A 21,891-nucleotide genomic window follows, 5' to 3' on the forward strand; every position below is an offset into this window, starting at 1 on the left:
TTGATAACAGTGATTATATTCTTAATTACACTCAATATTAAATTGTAAAATATTTCCAGAGGAGTACAATCTTAATTCATACAGCAGGCAAAATACCAGAGGAGGAAGGGGCCGAGGGAGAGGGGTGTGAGAATTTCCAGTCTGCTTTTAAAAAGCACTGTGTATGGCTAATGCTGCTCTATCCATCCATTCATCCATCCAAATGTGGGTCTGGCCCATCTGGTAAGACGCGCATTTCTTTCCGTAAAACAATCACTATTTGAAAGCAAAAGATGAACTGGCAGATGTTGTCAGTGTTTGTGGCGTTGAAAGGATTGGCAGTTCCTTTCACAGCTTATCTGTATGATTCATCAAAAGCATTTTCTCTATCAAGTTCAGAAGTCCTTCTAAAAACACAAAGACTTAAACTTTGGTACCACCAAAAAAGATCCAGGACAGGCATTTTTTGATTTTTTTTGTTGTTGTTTTGTTTTTACTAATAAATGGCTGCTACATTCTATTTTACATGGTTGTCCATGATGCTTTGAGGTCACTTGTCCTTGGGTTCAGAGAAACCTGATTTGTTTGTTCTTTAAATTCCCAAGCCCTTCCATTTTCTCAGTCTTTATACAAGTCAGGTTTCTGAGTGGTGGGTTATAACTTACAAGGTAACAGCTGCAAAAGATCCTGTGCTTCTAGGAATAAAAAAAAAAAAAGAGAGAAAATGTTACCAACACTAAGCCCAAGTTTGAGATTTCTTTACTCACAGAACTACAACATCGATTTACAATCCTTGAAAAAGGCATACGCGTAAGTCATCTGCTCCAGAAACATCCTCTGAGACTTTGCTAGTTAGTATCTGTAGACTCATGTGGAAATAATCACATTAAAGATGAAGGGCAAGTTGCAACTGACTGAAGTATGACTGAAGTATGACTAAACACAACAAGACCTGCTGTGGAAAGGAACACAAAGCCCAGCAAGGGTAGCAAAGGTTTGCCGAGAAACACAAGAGCATTAATTGAGTGGTTGCTCCACAACGCACAGGATCTTCACCCCCTTGGTGTATTGTATGTGCATACACATTTCTTCTTGAGGCAACTCTTTTCTGCTTGGCACATTGAGAATCTGAAATTGCTTCTGAACAATATAGTTGCGATTCTCTGCTTGACTGATTTAGCTTAGCAGTTAAGTAACAACTAATCTTTCAAAAGCACTAGGGCCTACTTAGAGAAATCCCTGTTGTCTGCAGGGATGGTGTGCCACTGGAAACAAAAACAGCGTGAGAAATGCATCCATCCTTCACACTCTCAGCAAATAAGCAGGAAATGCTGGTAGCTGCCATGCCAGCACCCTCCTCGCAGGGCTTGTCAGCTGATGAAAACCTGATGCTGGGAACAAACGGTGCCGTTCATCTGATGCTGCCATCCTCAGGCAGACTTTTATTGTAGATCAGTGCTTTTGGACAAGGCACTCAGGGCAGGACCCGCTGCTTCTCATCTGGGGAGGCATACTGTTTTCTTCAGGATATTAATATCACTGAATTTATTTTAAATCAGTGCTCAGATTAATGTAGACTCAACTGGAAAATGCTGGCAGTCAGTAAGAAAGTATGCACAAGAGGCAAAACAGACCAACTTGATGCTTAGATTAATCTCCTTATCTCAGTAAGCAGAGCTCAAGGCCACAGATACTGGTTATCTGGTTACTCTATACTTACTCCTAATGTTTTTATTTTTAAGTATCTGCTTCTTCCATAGCTCAGGCAAACCTCCATCATCTACACTATCAAACCCTTCTCAGATGCCCCAGACTTTCTCTTGAATGCCTCTACTTTGTGCGTTACTGAGGCCTCTACGTATGAATAGCTCTTTTTTCCTAATCCGCCTGCTCCACCTCAGGGATTTTTTCACTGAATCCACAAGCCAGATTTAGTGGCATAACACAGCAGCAGGGCTACTGGCTTTTTGCCTCTCTGTCCCCAAGCCCTAATCTTCTTGTTTTACCAGGGAAAAAAAAAAAGGAGAATGTCATTTAAAAGTTAAGGCTTTAGCACCCAAAACTCGAATCTCCCAGGCCATTGATGATGGAAATGGTGTTTCTTCTAACTGAATGCTTCTAAAAAAACCAATCCTGAAAAATGCAGTGTTGGATTTAAGAAGATCCTGCACATGGGCAACAGGGCAATCGGTATCTGCAGGAGACTGAACCACAGAAGACAGTATTGGTGTAGTTCTGTAAAGCTCCCAAAATATACTGCTCTTTCCTGAAGCTGAAGAAGCTCCATTATGGGTAGAAAACATCATCCCTACCTGCCCGTGTATGAACTTTTACTGCATTGTGAATGCCAAAATATTTCCCTCCTTCCACTGAAGTTACATGACCTTGACGCCACTTTCCAGTGCCAGAGAGCAGAAGCGCACGCTCAGACGATGAGGCCTGGATTCACCCAGTGGTACGTCCTACCCCAGTGAAGCTTCATAATTTGTGTGACGTGTCAGTTATCAGCTTTAGACCGTAGCACACCACCTCCACAGACAGAGCTTTTAGACCAGAATTAGTAACATCATGTAACAGAATGATTCTCTTAACTCTTGCAGTGCCTGCAAAGAAAAACACAACGGCCAGGCCAGGCAGAATAAGATCTCTTCTTTCACGAGCTTACCTTTAGCTTTTGCTGAGGTGTGCACCGAGCTTTTCTTTCCTGATCAAGCTTGCTGCATAGGGAATCTGCAATGACACAGAAACAAAGCCACTGCTTTATGCCAAGCTTTGGCTACCGAGACATCCAAGCTGGAATCCCTGCAAATGAAAGGTTTTGTTTGCCTCCCTATATCATTTTAGGAAACAGTGCCTTAAATTAAAGGATTGAACTCGTAAAAACTGCAAGAATGTTGAAGCAGAAATAAAACAAAAATGGCCCAAATTAAAGCAACAGAGAGATCTTAAAATGCAATGTAAAGAGATGTCTTCCAATGTTTTGTTCGTATCAGTTGCTGACAAAAATAAAGCCACCACCCATTCTACTACCTCTGAGATGACAAAAATCAGCTGTCTGTAACAGAGCAGGCAACACACACTGATCTCTGCCAGCGGAAATACAGCAGGTTGGGAGTACGAGACTTCATATATTTATATCACCATAATTAGGAAGTTCATAATAGTTATCTCTGACTTGCACCCATCTGAGGAAGCCACTGAAGTGGAACAAATAATTAAAGAAAAACAGAGAACATAGGCATATTAGGGAACACAGTTAAATTTAGAAACAGAGTGGGATGATGTACTCACTGGCTACTGGGAATACAGTACGGGGCTGCTCTCCTTCAACGCTGGGCCTTTAGACCGCAACAAAACTAAATTGCTCTGAGATTTCTCCATAGCTGGGAATACAAGTGACTACAAATTCACTATTCTTCCATGCTGCCTTTTGGAAGGACTGTCGGAGGAATTCAGGTTGGGATCAGAAAATCTATGTCCCTACGCTCCCAGGTGCTGCTGCACACTGAAGTGACCTGCCTCTGCTGACAGGCACTCCTGAATATATTCACAAATAATGTCAAATATGTTACCGCAAGCTGACAAATAGGCTGGGCTGAAGTCGGGACCAAGGCCTTAAGCTGCACGAACACCAAAGGGAGCAGACAGGCAAATGCATTGAGTTCAAGCGACCTGCCCCACACACCTAATACCATACTAGCAGCACGTGAATTTGCATCCATATCCACTGACCATCTACCTTACATGCGTTCTTCTACATCCTTATTTTGGTTTTAATTACATTATGCCCACAGCGTGTGAGGACGTTCGTGTGAGCTGTGCTCAGCATGTCTCTGGGCTGGTGTAAAGCATAGTATCTGCCGTGACATCGAGCGACGTATCCATCCCTGCCTACTTTAATAAGGAAACGAGCAGGGAAGGGTCAGGATGAGAGGGAAGAAAGGGGCATCTGCAGCTCAGGAACTAACCCTTTCATCTCTCAGTAAAGGAGGTCAATCTGATTGAAAGCAGCAGCACCAGGAAGCAGCAGTGTCTGCAAAGATGAGCCGTCCGGCTGAATGAAAGCAGAAGCCTTTCACGGGGGCACGCCGCTTCCCCCGCTACACAGCCCTGGGAAAAGGGAAATGTGTGTGCGTGAACTGAGAGGATCAAACTACTGATGACCTGCAAAGACCCAGGATCCAGGTGTTTTGTCTGACTACTCTTATAACCCCTACCCTTCCTAAAAGCTATCATGAAGCTTGCTGCCAGATACCCCCCAAAAAACAGAGCTCTCCCCTGCACCAGGTCCTCCGACAGAGCTGCCTTCCAGGGCACGGTGTTTGCAAAGGCTGGAACACTCCTCTCCGAACTGCAGCAGAGAGCAGTATGCAAAGAAACCGTTTACCCGATCACCCATTTGCATGGTTTAGATTCAAAAGGGAGCCACAAACAAACTGCCTGAATGAGCACATTTCAGCCGAGACTCGCGATGCTTCACCAACTGCTTTCTTCCTCTCTCCCACCCACATCGGCCAACAGGCAACATCAGTTTGTGTGGCCGCCAATTATATAGGACATCTCCCAAGCCGTACTGACCTAGATAATTCAACGGGGTACATTCTGTCAGAAATTAACTGTTCTTAATCCACTTCTCTGCTATATTTGGCACATCAGCGTCTTTTCAATGCGTGTTGGTTTATCCATCCTCCTGGTAATAAATGAAACTGGGAGAGGTGGGTGTTCAATAGGGAAATGACTACTTTCTTCATGAGTTAAATCACCTACAATGTCATCTTCTACTTTTGTCATTGGAAGAGCATTTGGTAACCCCGGTGCTGCGGTGGAATAGTATTTAGGGCTCTTCATGACAATACAGTCCCTTTTTGCACATCCATGGTGACTGTTGCAATGCGGGATAGGATCAGCACTCAAACAGACATGAAGATCCAATGCGTGGCTCTTACCAATGTGTGTGCACGCCGGCAGTAACAGAAGTGCAGATGGTTTGGTTTTAAGTAGCAAGCAGTCTGTGCCTTATGACTAAGTCTGCATTAATAGGAAATACATCACAATGGGAACAGATTTGTAGGGTGCAGGAGAAAGACCTAGTGTCCATACTGCATTTCTCTGGGGGTTTTTTCTTCAGGCTAGCTCTACTCTGGTCCTGGGTACTGATCACCCGTTACGAGCTAGAGCACACTTCTATGCGCATTCCTGGAACACATCCTCGTTTGCTTCATCCAGAAGGAATCCAGTTTGCAAGCTCTCAGTCTGCTCCACAACATGAACCAAAGCGCAGATAAGCGGATAGGATTGGGGATTAATTTCTAAAGCGCATGTGTCATCCCTTGCTGCACTTGGACTTCAAAGAAGCTTCTGTACACCATCCTCTTTTGGAGACTTCACCTTTGCCTCCCATCTCTAGGTGGGGTACACAATGATACACCACCCTGACTTCTGTGGCTTGAAGAGGGAATCTTCAGTACCTCAGAGCACTATTATCTGATGTGTATCTACAGGTATTTAGTTAAACAATTGTCATTTCCAGAGAGGGCACTCGAGACCTCAGTCAGAACACTGTCCAGTCAAGACAGCCCTTCCAAACGCAAAGCATATTTATGCAGGAAAGGAGACAGATGTGCAGCTGAACTGCCACTGGAAAACTACAGTCTCTGCACACATGGTGCTTTTGGATAGAATGATGCGTGGGATTAAGGAGAAGAAAAAGCATGCACTGAGCCTTTGGCAGCTGGAGGAGGAATGGAAGTGCCAACGCTTGCCCTAGAGGGTGAGTCTCCACTATTGCCCTGTGAAAGTATTTATAGCTGCGTGGGCTGAGTTCAGAGACTCTTCCCTCCTGGGCAGGTAGCGGCGTGTGCTCATGGCAGCGTACTGGTCTGCACAGGATGCAAGGCAACAGAGTCACGGCTGGAGTACGCAGTCTCTCCCCTATGTCTTTTTAAGTACTGTAGCACACTAATACAATACAAAAAAAAAGAATTTTGCAGACAGGCAATAGCAGAGGCTGGCTTGTGGCTCTCTGGTACAGACACACCCATTTTTGATCAGAATTTCCTCAGATTCTAAAGGAAAGGAAGCTTTTACTTCTGTTTCTAATAACCGTTAATTCTACAAGGCATTCCTTTTCTTTAACATTTGAATTTACTGGATCCATCCTATTAACCCAGATGCTCAGTCAAGACACAAGTTTCGCTCACCTGTCTTAAAAAAGCAGACAGTGGCAAATAAAATTCTGGTGAAAATAGTACTTGTCAGCTCACTTTTTTGTACAACGTCAGAGATGTGTATGCTACCTTTGGCTTCAAAAGGACATATTCCCAATTTGTACCGCTAAACCTGGACAGGGACTCCACCAAAAATCAAACGAAGATAACAGAACATACAGAAACAGACCTGCAGTATCATCCCAACTGCTAAAGCACAGAAGAAGAAATTAATGAGAAAAAATATAAACACCTCTCTGAATGGGGGGGTGGGGGGGCAAGGTAATGAAGTCTGCCTTGGAGTCTGCAAGACACAGTAAACACAGAGTTCCAGAAACGCTCTTTTACCTGTTATTATCTGGGTGTCAGTGGCCAGGCACTTCAGCACAAGATGCAGCTCAAGAAATCCAAGAGCCATTCTGCTGAACCGATGTTTGCCTCTAACATTCTTGTCAAGGTCAATCAATCTAGCTGGACCAGTTTAAGCAGAGGACCAAAACAGAAATCCCAATAAAGCACTGCTATTTCCTATTTCCACTTTTCGAATATGGAGTGACAGGCATGCAGTGACCAAGGTCTCCGCACACAAAAATGTGGATATTCCTTGTTTGTATAATGAATACGTTAGTTGTACAAAGCACCTACTTTCCATATACAACCTAAAATAGGAATTAAACCTACTGGTGCTTGTCTTAATTACATAGGACCCAGAGGAATATGATCTCATACTTCTGAAGATCTACCAACATTACCACATGGTAGATTTTTTCTTCTTTTAAACACTCCTTGTGAATCTTTAAAGATCAGGATGAAAGACGCTGCAGAGATAGAAATCAATTTTGCAGGTAGATAGTTCCTGATTTATTTTATTGTCTGCCTCTGAAGAACAGAGTTGATTCAAAGCAGCACTGAGAGTAGAAGGCCATCAAACATCAGAGGAGTTCCCGCTAGATCCAGTTCTGAGCTCTGAACATCATTATCAGCCCAAAGTTAAGCTAGTGAGGAGGAATTCAGTTCATGGCAGTATAAATAAATTTTAAAAACCCAAACAAAACCAAACCAACTTTCCACTTGAGCTGGAAAGACATGGGACTGCCTGAGTAATTCACATTTCTAACATGTCTCAAAGACCTGCTGCCTTTTACCCCTATGTAAAATTAGTGGGATTGATCACTACCTGATCTTAGTTATCTAAACCACAACGTCAGGGTGACGAATACCACCTTAGCTTTTCCTGATGGATCGGTTACAACTGTGGTCAGCGTTTCCTGGGGACCTACAAACTACTTGTAAGGGACCCCTGAAAGGAAATTAAGAAAATCTAGCCTGTGTGCAGGAGCTTAAATTTGCTGCTTGGTGTTACACTTCTCTGTGGCAATGTTTTAGAGGGGTTCACAAAAACATAAAAGGATAAAAATTGTCATGCTGGGAATGCTGCTTCTGATCTTCTTCTCCCACCAGGCAGCTAGGAAGAAAGTTCATGCTTCTTAAATTTGATCCACTAACACAGTTGCTCAGAAGACAGTATCTGTCTCAAGCAGGAGCTGACTCAGTACTTTGTTAGGCTGGCTGGGCTGTCCTGACAGATGAATTCTGGTCACACTGGACAGAAACCAACAACTCTAAAGGCAGGTGAGCTCTTCTGAGACCATGCCACATGTGCCATGTTAGAATTTACCCCAACCTGCTGGGCAGAGGTTTCTTCTCGGTGGCCCTTTCTGTAAGGCTTAATAACAGAAGCCAGACGATCCATGCCTGAAGTAAAATATGACCTCCAAGTACACGCACTGTACTGAGCCAATTTGGGAGACAGCACTTCGAACGAGGAAGCAGTGAAAAATACATTCAGTGATTTAAGATCCATTTTCTTGTGAAATATGACGATCGGTTCCTTCCTGGCACTTGGCCGAGAGCTTGGCACAAACAGGTTGCGATAATTCCTGGTAGCTGCTCCAGACGCTCTGACCAACTCCTTTCTCAATAGAAATTGCTGACGGCCGCACAATGTCTCCCTGCTCCAGCTACCCACCAAGCCAGGTTATGTCCAAAGAAGCCAACATCCATCGCAGAGGATGTAACAGAGCAGCACCCACCCTCCATTTTCCCAATGATCTGAGCCTTACTCCTGACTTTCAGGAAGCCATAAATGTTTTTTTTTTAAACTCCGTAGCGGACAGAGCATTAAAATAAAACCCCATTGATTAAACACTGCTTTAACTGAGGCTTTTAATGAAGACTATTAAACCCACGTCACTCCCACGCTGCGGGTGCAGTGACGGCCGGGGAGCGGCAGAGGGCACCCGGAGCCCACGCCGCCGCCCCCCGCAGCTGCCACCCCACTCAGCGTGGCTGCTCTCCACGCGTGGCGATTTATCATCGCCTTCTGCATTGCAGTTTCACAACGTCACCCAAGAACTGCGAGAAAAAAGTGTTACGTTCAGTGTTCGGTACTGGCTGGGCACGAAGCACTACCTTCAAGCGGTCCTTTCCGTGTAACAGTCAGGTTACAGCAGGCGTTCGCACTAGAAAGTTTTCAAATACAATTACATTTGGTTAATTATTTCATGTTTAGCTTCAGCTTGTTGTATTCCAGACACCTCTGACACATCAAACACTCCAAGACAGTTTATTTTAAAGTCTGACTACCCAGTTACGCAGCTTGAAGCATTCCAGTTCAGGGTGAGTGAAACCATCGTTGGGGCAAAACCTGCCTCTGGTACCCACTGTTACAAGAGATGCCTTCATGATCATGCACAAGTCTTCAGGAAGGACTAAGTTAAGTTGTAAAATCCTTCAGTAGCGAAAAAAGCCAAAAGAAACTGACTCTGTGCATTTATATTGTTTGTAAAATAAAAAAAGCAATTAAGCCAAGTTCTATGGCTATTATACCAGTAAATTTTGAGTTTAATACTACAAAGGTATACACCTATGAAGCTGTAAGTAAAATTAAGGTGTGAGTATGCATTAAACACCTCTGCTTTTCTCTTTGCACTCCTGTGTTAGCAAGAAAATTGGGTGTGGGCAGCTCTGTTACAGCAATAGTATAGCGTCCCAGGTACATACAAAACAAAACAACCCACCCCTGTTAAAAACAAAACAACAAAAACAAGAAACACAAACCAAAAAAATCAAAACGTAACCATCCTTTTCGTGTATTCTGCACCAAAAGCTTTAATTCATCTGTGCCATAACGCAAGAAGGCCAAAGGAGTTCTATCGTTAGCACATTCAGCTCATTAATCTTAATTCTGGATATAACCATACAAAATATATTCATGTGAATGAATTAAAGTAACTGCAGGGATTATGACATCAAAAGTGCTGACTCCATTTCAGTTATCAACCAAAACATCACTGAAGATTTCTGCACCCAGCTTAAACAACCACAATGGTTATTTGCAGCAGTCTCTTAGTTCTTCACATGCAAACGTCCTTTTATCAGTCTCACTAATACATAACCTGCCTCACCGATACCAGGAGGGATACCCAAATGTGAGCATAAAGACTTACTGATGATTAGACAACATTTCTATTAATGATAATTAAAGTCAGGCAGCCACAGTGAGTGAAGAGGTCCTGAACTGTTGGTGCAGTACATTAAATGTTGAAATTATTCTCTGTAAGTACATTCGGGCAGCTCTGTTTAATGATTAAATAACTATTAGTCTTTCCGTAGCACGCATCCGTAAGTGAAAAGGGTGTGAATTACATGATCATATTTCTTTTCCTGCCCAAGAAAAAGCACTACACTGAACCTTGTGATTTCTCCACTTCTTGTAAATCAGAAAAACCACTACGGCTGGCTCACTGGAGGTCTGGTATACCCAGTTTCAGAAACAGCTTCACAACTGGGCCACAAAGTGAATAGCAGAGATGATCCATTCTCTCCCTGGGAAGGAGAGTTAGTTAGCTCCAAGTACAGCTGACACAGGAGATAAAGGCTGACGTGGGCCCGCAAACTTTGTGCTTAAATGTGCTTCACAGCAGGAATCAGACAGGTCACCTGCCGCAAGTCCAAAGCAGCAGGGGAAATACTTTTCAGGATGGCATCCTAATTACCACCTTCTGTGACAATGCAATTCACAGATCAAGCCAAACTCCTTGCCTGGCATCGGGAGACAAAGGGGAACACAGTAACTACTGGACACATTAAAGGAAAAGAGTGCAGACCAGCAGCAAAAAATCTCCAGAGATGTTCTGGACTTGAATTTCCTCCCTAAACAACCTCCTTCAAGCACCCTCCATCTCTCATTGAAATCTCTGAAGTCAGCAGGAACAGGGAGCAGGAATGTTCGGCAGCTCTAAAAATAAGGCCGCTCCTAAATGCCTCTAAACATAGGTGCACAAGTTTGACAATCCTGGCCTTCAGCTTTATTTTTATGTCCTAACCCATCAATTAGAAAATGACAGTACTGGAAGGCTGGACAATGCCTTCTTCGCACCAGGGTCTGTGACAAGCACAAGGAAAATTTAGATGCTCGAGCACAGGGCTGAATCAGGTAAGTGTTGAATAATGTCAGACGGATCACAGAAAAAGCACTAGCAAAACAAGCGTTAGCTGACAGCCCCCCATTCGTTACGATGCCCTGCTTTTAAAACCACGCTAAGCAGTATCTGAGTAAGAAACAGCTTCACATACTCCATCCCTTGCTTGTACTGGATTAAGTATGTCAAGTTTTGAAAACAGCACAGTTGCATGCGATGATCTACAGTTGCACTAACACACACATGCAAAATCCCTCTTGATTTTAAAATAACAAGCAAGAGACCAAACAGCAATGTGTGCCTGCATTGAACTGTGTTTTGGCAACTCGATCCTTTACTGCTGAGTTAAGCACTTCTTCCAGTGGCTGAAATTTGAGAAAGACACATCCTAAGGTTTATTTGCCAGTGAGAAGCTGGCCTCGCACCGATTCCCTACTGAGGGCTGAAATGCACTCTTGGCAACTCGTACAAGGCAGAAACATGTAACTGCTTCAGGCTTACTGATTCAGTCCGCACATTTCTCTCTGAAGAAGCACCTCTCGGTGTTGAGTCAACACATTTCGTTTAGTTGAAACATGAAGACCCATCTGGTTACTGTACGAAAGTAAATCTCCAGGTAATTAGACTCTAAACCAGCTGAGAACTGCATGCTTACGTCTTGCTAAGTATAAGGTAATATGAGCTTGGTGACAGTACATCTGCATGGCTCACAAAGGAAAAGTTTGAGGAGTGCATTTAAAAAACATAAAGCAACAGTTCATAACATTTTTAGCAGAGAAGGAAAACTTACAATTTGTAGCTGCTGTACCATTTCTTCTCTGTATGCCAGTTCCCGCTTCATCTGATCTTGAAAATTATCTACAAGAGGGGGAAAAAAAAAGTAGACGCAGTAATTAAAACAGAGACCACACAGCAGAATTCATATAAATCAAGTGAAATCAAACCCAATCACTACTGAGGAATTGTGAAGCACTACAAAGCCCTCACCCAACTAAAATGCATGCCTAACAAAAACTTCTTCTCTAGTAGGAGACACTGTGGACGACAGAAAAACTGTGGAAAAATCAGATTCAGCTACTTCTCCAATTAGCAAATGTAGGCTGCTAAGTTTCTGTCGCTAGCATTCATTCTCACAGCGATTTTCTCAATGGTCCAGACTCTGCAGTCATTAGTCAAACTTCTACCAACACTGAAGAGAAGAGCAAAAACTGTTCTTCTTTGCTTTGGCATAAATCTGTTGACATCAATAGGGATGTCCAATATGTGAGAACAGAAAGAGTTCAAGGATGCAGGGTTTGATTTGTAGTTTGTAACATAGTGCTGATGGCTTTGAACAAAACTCAGACTAAAGCTCCATAAACAGCGACGTGGAACTCAGAAGGGAAAGAGCCTTTGAAAGACAGACACTAGACAGCCGGGTTTCAGCACAGGCCAGCCTTCCTCTCCAGTAGCTCCTCCTTCCCTTATTTTCCTCCTCAGTAACCATTTCAGACAAAACTTCATTTGGTAGAAGATTAATTGCTGGTCTGTGTTCCGTAACATTGCTGTTAGATGTTGGAAAAAGACAGAAAAATATAAACAAAACTATTGACAAGAAGCAAATAATTTGGAGAGTTGTATGATGGAGACCTGAATGCAATGATGGACTATTAAATGGATGAAGAAAGAGAATCCATTCCAACCGATGTCATTTTGATCCGGGAGACTGAAGCCTGTCCTGGATCATGGGAGCAGCAAAGTGAATGCCAACAGAAAACAGCATGGAGCACCTCAACACGCAGAGCTTAGAGAAGGGCACTAAAAGGCCAAAGCAGCTAAAATGGTTTATTTACCACTAACCAATTAAAAGAGTTAAATAGTCATGCTGGTAGCTGGGACACTAGCCCAGGACTCAGGAAGCCTGGATTCAACACCTGCTCTACTGGACTCCATGCCTGTGTCTCTCCATGCCTCCTTTTATCACCAGTAAAGCAGGAATAATAGCACTGCTTCATCTGCCAAGTGTGTTGGGAGGATTAAAGATTAAATGACTGTGGGATACTTTGATAGCACAGTAATGGGAGTCACAGAAACACCTAAATTGCAATGGAAAGATTTGAGCCCAGGTGAGAATGAGCAGCTCCTATTAATACTCTGTGTGCTGTCACAGTGCTGGGAGCTCACCCACTCCCAAACCAGCCACACAGCCTCGCCACGACTTCTCAACCCCAAAAGCAGAGGCAGGAAGGCAGTGAGCAGCCGTGGCATGATACAGTGGAGAGGAAGGACGTACCTCGCCTCTGGGGGAACGGGATGTGTCCCCATCAAGTGTGGGCACAGGAAGGGGCTAGAAGAAAGTACAAGCGGGCAGAGCGCTCTCCTCTTTCACACAAGAATTTTGCCCTCTCTGAATGGCGAGCAGAAGTTGTTGTTTAAAAGGCAAGGAGGCACTTTAGGACAAGAAGAAAATAGCAATGAAACAAAGAAAGAATGAAAAAATTTGTCAGGCTGAAACCATCAGAAGTCCAGCACAACCACAAGAAAAGGACATGACAACATTATATAAAGTTCTTCAGATTTCAAGTAAATGCCCACAGAATTTTTCAGCCTATTCCCTCTACTCCAACTCGACTAGAAAAAGAAGCCGACAAAAATAAAGCAGGTTTGCAATTTCTCTCTTCCTAGCCCCAAAAAAGCCATGCAGTATAAAAAGGTGACTGCCTCCTGTCCTGGTCACTAAAGGCTGATAGATCTGTGCTAGCTACTATCGAGGTCCTCCAGTTTCACTCCGAGTATGCTATATGGAGAAATTTTCCTTCTCTCCTCAACACTTTCCTCTCGACTGCCTCTTCACAGGCTCATCACCTCTCAGAACAAATAGCTCAGAAATCTTGCTCAGTCCTGCACTGCAAATGTCCAAAATCACAGTGGAAATGGGGTGTTAACGGTAAGGATAGTGTTTTTTCCGGCAGCATTTATCTGAGCCTGAATGCTTACACACAAAGCCATGAGCAATACCCAAGAGAAAAGATATGAATATTTAAATAGTTTTCTTAACACAAAATTAAATACTTTAACTATCCAGAGTATGTCTCCACCATTTTATTACCACGTTGTTAAATGCAGCCGGACAAAATGCGTGCCTACTTTAGCCGACACTAAAGTTACAAACCAGTGGAGGGTTCTGGGAGAACATGCTGTCAATTGTGCACAGGTGCTCATATTTCTATCAGGACAGCAAATTCTTTGATTTTCTTCGAGTGATCTGGTCTTTTTTTATTTTCTTCAAGTGATCTCTGCATAGAGAGATCTTATAGGCAAAGGAAAACCTCATCTGCAGCTTTCAAGTACAATAGCAATACAAAAAATAAAGGTGCAAACAGCAGAAGACAAGGTCTGCTGTTATATAAATTATCATAGGCCACATTTCAAGCAGGTACGAGAAGCCACAGAGAAGCGTACAGCATAGTACTGCTAAATGAGCTTGCAAATAAGATCAGTTCTCATTTAACAGCGATTTCCACGAGAAGAACATGGAAACCAGACACCATTTACACACAACACTGCATAGCACTGCTGTGGGAGGTGGTTTGATGCTATTAAAGTGTAACGCCCCAAACGTGCTCAGTTCCAAATGCAAGACCCAAAAAAAGGTGACTTTCAAGTTAACTCCAGGTAACCCGACAGGAGCATTTTCTAGAGAGAACAGCATTACCTTCCACATCTCACACACTGGCTCCCTGCTGAAACAGGGATGAATCTTTTCCTTTTTAAAAAAGGTTAAGAAGAACTTAAAAGCCAAAGGCTCCTCATGTACCCACAGACAGTGCAAAGCACAGGGAGAACCACCACCCCCCCCTGGAAGTGAGAATCACCCTGGCAGTGTGTTCCTGTCCTCAGCAGCTTTAAGGATGGGACAGAGATCCAGTCCCCATGGCCACTCAGCCCGATGCTGCAGTGAGCCAGACTAGGATATAAAGCCTGTTACCTGCCTGCTCTTCGCTCCCTCCTACAGCCCCAGGTGTCTCCAAGCCATGATAAATCCATCAATACAATTTTAATTTTACCTCCGCTTTCCTTCAGTTGGATCTCTCCCTAGCTCCTCCCTATCCAATACCACCACAGGCAGTTAGTAACTTGGGAAAACTGGCAAAACAAATAGTTTGTAACACCTCACCTAATGCAGCAGCCCCATCCAGCAGCGAGAGTCTGGAACAGACCCATCTCTTTTGCTGGAACACATATCGCTCTAGAGGGCAAACCTCACTTATCTTGGATTTTACACTTATTTGCTTTACAAAGACTCTTTTTCTTGTTTTATTATATGCGGAGGAAGAGTGTTTTTTTGGTAAATCTAAATCTGTAAATAGGTTTTACGGTCACTTGTATATATTGTTTATAGCGCATTATCTGTTTTCTATTTTAATCCTGAAGAAAATTGACCACTACTTTGTGGTACACTGAAACCACATATTTTTCAAGCTGGCATACACAGTTGCCACTTCCTTGGTTGGCCGTATGTGTTCTTTTCTTTTATTTGAATTGTATTTCATGCGGTTTAATTGCAGTGTTTATTTACACGGCAATGACAGAGCATTAATTTTACTGTAGAAGAACAAAAGGATAAATGAGTGACCTGAATGGCAAAACTCCAAGATGCCATTTCGCCAATACCACACATCAGTGTTTTGATCTACACAAATTATTTGAAAATTACCTCACTCCCAAACCCAAGTAATGACTGAATTTATACTGAAGGATGAGGTTATCCTTCTTTCATTAATATCCCTATCACCTCAGGCGGCTCTTCTCCTTTATTTATGAAGCTGTCTACATCTTTCGATATTTGGGCTAAAGATGGAGTCATTCCGAGAGTCCTTGCACTTCCTTGCTTCCCTGAACTTACTCTACCTGATGCTACAGAAAGAGGAAAAACGTATTTTCTTTCAATAATAAGAAAATGCTGTCTGTGTTCCTGTCTTTTCCTGCAATCCAGGGAGGTGCAACATTCCTCTGCTTGCAGCAGTGGGTTTTGGTTGATTGACTTACCTCAGGGGTACTGGCAATACTGGTTTTTGTCCCTAGAGTTTTTATGAAGGAACTCGGAGGACTAACAAAACACGGAGTTTGAACTCTTCAAGAAACTATGATAAACCAGCACGAGGGCATTTTGCATTGAGTGCTGGTCAAACATTTCAGTCACGCAGGAGTTAAGAGAAGTTAGCAAATGGCTGAAGAGCCTGACAATTAGTCTGGGAAGGTTTTAATGTATCTGTCTTGGCTTACTATGAGTCAAGTAACTCTGCAGTGCTCCATCCGCGTATAGTCTCACAGGAAAACAAGGACAAAAATTGAGAGTTTTACAAAGCAGAGTTTAAAAAAAAACTCACACCATCAACATTAGGAAAATATTGAATGGAGATGCTGTCAGACCTCCTTTGGACTTCATGAAGAAGACAAAAGGGGGTGCAAACACGCTTTTTCTTTTAGGTTGCATTTAATACTGAACTGGGGGGACTGTCTGGGCAGGCAGCTGCAGAGCCGTGACAGCCAGGCACTGATCTCTGTGCGGTGCTGTGTTACAGACGGGCGGGGAGCAATGGAGATGCCCTGATGACTCCAGCTCTCTAACACTACATTTATTGCATGTTGGAGAGCCCTCACTGTGTCTTCTAGCTTGTCCTGATCTATGTGGGATTTCTCCTGCAGGCATGCTTTCCCCTGTTGCTGCCAGTGTAATTCAAAAGGCCTCAATCAATAGGTCTTTTTCCATATCCCTGTGCACGCAGTTCAACTTTCTGGCAGTTTCACAAAAACCCTACCAAGTGTCCATTTTGTTTACTTTTATTTAATATATGCTCAGCACATTCCATCACCCCTGGATAGCAGCACCCCGCTCACCAGCCGTGGTGAAAGGGCCATCGCAAATAGCCCCTCTCAAGAGGAAAAATTCAAACAGGTCTTTCTACTCCTTAAACACAGGCCAAATCAATTCTCCAGCATCACCTAAAGATGCCTATGAAGTACCCAGTCTTCAAAAGCCCCCAAGAAGCTGGTTAAGACCACCGACATCGCTGTACCCCAAGAAGCCCCAGACGTGTTTCTGTCTACTCACTGTATTCAATATTATCAAAACCAGTAAAATACACACCAAAATAGACATCCAGCTTCAGATTTTCCCTACAGAAGACCTGCTTGAGCATCCTGAAAAGCCACAGCAGAAGTGCCATCAACCTCAGCAGAACTAAGCCAAAGATCCTGGCAACACAACTGAGAACATACCTCTCCCCTTTTAACAATTTGACAACAACCACCCACCCACAAATAACACCAAAACCACAGATATGTGTCTTACTGAAGACTGGGAAAGATGCATTTCCTTTCAACACCTGGAATTCCTGTTCTAGTCTCCTCCGTAAGTCGATCTGTTCAAATAAAACCTTCTGGAGTTCCTCTAACAAAGAGAAAAGAAAAGTGGTTTTGCTAATCTGTATAAATAATTCTTGAAAGAACGGTTGCAGAGCAATTCATTACTATAAGACAAAATATTTTAGCAGTTATAAAAAAAAAAAGCGTTGCATAGACCTACAATAGATTTTGTGCAGAAAGCCATGAATATAAATCAATGTAATATATTATTTTAAAGTATTATATTACAGTGTCATGTATTGATTGATATATATGCATTAATCTCAATTATATCCACCCAAAGGTCCATATATTATTCATATGTTACTTGACAAGCTTAAAATATGGTGCAGAACAAAAGTGCCCCCTATTATCCCCATATTCTATTAAAACAAAGAGCAGTTTTATAACGTAAGAGGCCCTTATTTATTTTACCTTTCCCCATGTTTTCTACATCCTTCTTCAGTGAATGAGGTGAATTAGTTTCTTGCGTGTGTTCGCCTTAAAAAAGCGAAAGAAAAAAGTTATTGATTTACCAATACTGCTTTTCATCAGTATTGTCCTTCCTATGCAACTGCTTCAGAGAATCTGGAGTAAAAAGGAGAAAAAAAATACAGAAAGAGTAAGATTGAGGTTTATCTACATATCTCTGCTTGTGTAGCACAAATGCTTGCAGGACGTGTATTTGCTTCTAGTTTAGTAAAGTATCTACCTACACCACGGCCTCCTGCAGACAGGACCTGATGTCTCCTTGATGCCTAGGAGAGCTCCTCTTGCACGTCGTCTGCCGAACTGATCCCTGCTTTCACTCTAACCCCTTTTGAAGATGCCCTTATCAGAAAATGACTAGGAACGAGCTGAGAAAGAGGCAGAGCCTTCTCTACAGTCTCATCTCCTCTCTTCACAACGGGAAGTCCATGCTATCTAGCTGGGCAGGACCCTGTTCCCAAATCCACAGGCAAAATCCTTTCTGCACCAGCCTCTTTGCCTTCATCAGCTCTTTAACTTTATCATCTTCTAGAGCTCTATGGCACAGGCTTCTTGTACCTGGATATAATTTATATCCAGCTGAGATAAAATTGACATTAGTGGTATTTGCATCTAAAGGATACACCTCTGAGGTCAACCAATTCACAGATTTCTGTCTTAGGCTGCTCGCAGAACTTTCAATCATACAATAGTAAAGAATTTTCTAGATACAGAATTTGACTATTTCCAGATATATGTGTGCTACTTTTTCAGACTTTTTCCTTTACAAATAAAATAAAATAAATAATTAAAAAAAAAAAATCTTCACAAGGTGTTAGGTTCACCTGAATGACAGTTTGACTTAAATATGAACCTCCTGACAGAAGGTGTTATTTTCATTATTCTCTGGAAATTTTCATCTAATTTCTATGAACAGGGTTTTGAAACAAAAAGCCATGAAAAAATGTTTTGAAAAGAAAAAATACCACTTTAGGTAAATTAATGGGAGATTTTCTATTATTTACAGCTGCAGTAGAAATGGACTTTCAATAATTAAGAAAATATTTGGTAAATAACCAATTATTGAACTAATTGGACTAATTTTAGGTTTAGTCCAGCCAGTAAATACACATCATTAACTCTACTGATGAGTAATCACAAGAAAGACACATATATAAAGCTACTCATGTGTTTATGTATTTGGAATAAAGAATCATGGACGAAATACGTTGGCTTTTTTTGAAAATAAAAAGCCATAGCACTGAATAGGTCACCACACAACAGATAAGATAGCAGCTACTTAAAAAACTCATACTGTCACCATGCATTTGATAGTAGGTCATCACAATAAGCTAATTTTAAAGTTGAATTGGAAAGTCTTTTTTTATATGCAGTCAGAAATCTTTTTGCAAAACATGTATTTCTGTTTTTAAAAATCAATGCATTCTTATATCCAGTAGACCCTGAAGTCATAGTATATGAAACATATCCAATAGCTAGGCATTTTAGCATCTGCTATCTCTTCGTTCCTTGAAAAAAAGAAACCACTCATTCAGGCATATACATTTACACAACTGATATCTGGTGCCAGCAATTCCATTTTAAAAATCTGTTAATGTAACACAATGATTTAAAAAATCATTTTTGTATGATATTTGATATAAACAAAGTGTTTTCTACAGGTAAGTTGTCTCACCACATTAAAAGAAATAGCAAGCTTAAAAATAAAAAGAAAAATACATCACTTTTTGGTTTGAGGTGTTTCCAAAATGTAAAATGGTCTTTTTTTTTTAGTTAATACAATTTTGTTTTAAACAAGATTGCTAACAAAAGAAGTATTTTGTTAGAAAAATGAGAAATGAGGGTACGCAAAATCAAAAAAGAAAGAAGTTTAGGAAGGGTATTTATTAAATTATATCTACTAGTTTATTTTTCCAACCAATTTCTTTCATTGAGGCATTCTTTTCTGAATGTTTTATGTGCAGTTCTGAGGGACAACAGACGCACAGACAGAAGGTAACTGGATTCTTCAAGGGGGAGGAAGAGAAAGGGGAAGAGACTAGATCAAAGCACAGAGCATGGCGGCAACATAGCTCTTTCCCACTTGCTCGGTTGAGCTTTCAGGGCCGTACGGTTTGAGGCTGCCGACTCGCTGGGACTGAAAGAACTGCATCAAAATGAAAACAAGGGCATGTAGCATAAAGAATAACTTCTCCAGCATCTGCAGCCTCCCTACTAAGCTACCAAGAAAGGTTTAGAAAATTCCCCATCCTTGCCCCCAAAGTAAGTAAAGAACAGGATGGGAAAAGTGAAGGTATTTAAAGGCAAAACCCAGCATATACGGTTTTGAAGAATAACTGCATTTTTAAACTGCTTTCTGATGATCCAAAAAAGCCTCGACATTATTATTGTTAACGGTAATAATAATCAGATGGGTTTCACCTTTCCAATCCCCCTGAAAATGATAATCAGGAGCCTGCTCTTCTCTGTTTTTCCTTACTTCCCAGAGGCCTCATCATGCGTTGTGTACTATTCTACCTTAATTGAAAGGGAGGAGGTATTGAATATTTAACCAGCTTCCTTTCTCTTAAATGTTAATTAAAAGCTAAATAGGTGTTTAAAAACAAACAAACAGAAAGCCCAAAGAATTTTAATCAGTCTAAGAAAAAATCACTTCCCCTTCTAATAGCTCCACCATAACTCTCTTGGGCCTTGTCTACACACAAACTTGTAGCAGCATTTAAAACAGCAGCACTGAAAGCTGTGCAGCCCCCCGGTACGGACACCAAGGTTCTCTTTAAGAGAGTTCTACTTCAGTTTATTCAGAAAAATCAAACTATACCTCAACTGCCTATTGGCTAGGGGGGAAAAGGGGATGAAGTATTCATAGCCAGTTTGCACTGCCTCAGCTAAAGCTTTTGGTACCTCCGTTCTTCCCGATCAGCTCAGATGCACAGACATTGTTATTCTGGAATAAAGGTACACGGGTTGTATTTTTGGGTTACAGAAATGGCCTCCTTATCTGGAACATGAACATCCACGCACAGAGGAAAGCAGAAATGGTGTCTGTGAGTAGACACACCTCAAATTACTTTATCAGTATTCTGAAAACAAGAGGTCTCGATTTGTACATGTGATGCCACCATTTTATTAGCTCTACACCCTCTGGAGTAGTTAAGATTTGAATTTTTAATAAAAGAAACGAACAGAAACATTTCTAAATTTATTCTCCCCAAAATAAATGCACATTGCCCGCGTTGTACAAAACCAAACCAGACATAGCCAGGTTACCTCCTCGTGCTGTGCGACCTAGAGCAATCTCCTGCAATCCTTCCTCGGGAAGCTCTCAAAGCGCTCTTCAAACAGCGACTAAAAATTTCCACGCTGGCCCAGACAACTCAGCTACATCAATGGGCAACTGATTTGCCCAGCGGAGAGCTCCGATGGACCAGGAATATAACTCCGCTCTCCTGACTTTCAGCCCTGTGCCTTGTTCCCAACTCATACTCTCTACAATTCTCACTACATCTGCAGTGCCAGACCACATCAACCGAAATCATCCACCCGTCTGTGTCTCAGCATCGGCCCTGTTATTCCTGGATGGTATTTAAGTATCGCAGAGCGCACGATTCCTGCCAACCAGCTCTGCAGCTCAATCCTACCAGGTGAGCTTGACCATTACGAAGCCCGCAGCATCGATGGTCTACCATAACTTAAATGTCCACCAGTATTTTTAGCTGGAGAGATCGCTGTCTGCAGACACAGACCACAGCAGTGAAAACTTCGGTATCTTCTGAGTATAAATGTGTATATATCTCCACTTAAAAAATATAGGCAGATGTGAACCGGCAGATTTTCAGAGCTCCAAAGGCTCCATCTGTATTTGAAATTAATTACTCGCTTTAAGACAGCACAGTTCTTGTGTATGTCCTGAAGAAATCCTACCCTTACTGAAAATATTCACGCATCGTGCATATTCATGCCGCTTTTGGGGGGAATAATCAATAGGATAATCAGGACTTGGGAAAATATGCCTATTTTAGGAAGCTCAATAAGCATCTTTTAAGTGCTTTTCTGTACTGGGACTGATACACATGTCTTAGAAAATCTGGAGTTTCAAATGTTAATTTGCCCTGAAAGTGGTTTAACTTTAAAACAAACTAGTTCTTTTTTTTTGCACTGATAAAGCCTCATTTGTAACCTCCATTTAAAGTTTAAAACATGAACATCTGATTAAAAAACAACCGCGTTGAAGTACCAATGGATAGAGGAAAAAACAGTTTCAGGATTTCAAACTGAATGCTCAAAAACTGTGACCAACTTAAAAATATGAGATGTTTTAAAAAGACAACGAATCAGTGGCTTTT

The 21,891-nt window shown here is 41.9% G+C and overlaps 1 protein-coding gene across 1 annotated transcript in view; it reads right to left on the reverse strand.

Annotated features, from left to right (window-relative positions):
* Positions 1 to 2,646: 2,646 nt before the first annotated feature.
* LOC142075590 (SKI family transcriptional corepressor 2-like) overlaps positions 2,647 to 21,891 on the reverse strand; it is a 25,703-nt gene continuing 6,458 nt past the window's right edge. Inside the window, exons 4-7 of the mRNA XM_075137102.1 lie at positions 17,492 to 17,557; positions 17,004 to 17,102; positions 11,460 to 11,527; positions 2,647 to 2,709 (exon numbers count right to left, since the gene is read on the reverse strand). Of these exons, the coding sequence (XP_074993203.1) occupies positions 2,647 to 2,709; positions 11,460 to 11,527; positions 17,004 to 17,102; positions 17,492 to 17,557 (296 nt within the window). The remainder of the gene's footprint in view (positions 2,710 to 11,459; positions 11,528 to 17,003; positions 17,103 to 17,491; positions 17,558 to 21,891) is intronic.

Source organism: Calonectris borealis, chromosome Z (assembly GCF_964195595.1).
Source record: "Calonectris borealis chromosome Z, bCalBor7.hap1.2, whole genome shotgun sequence".
NCBI lineage: Eukaryota > Metazoa > Chordata > Aves > Procellariiformes > Procellariidae > Calonectris > Calonectris borealis.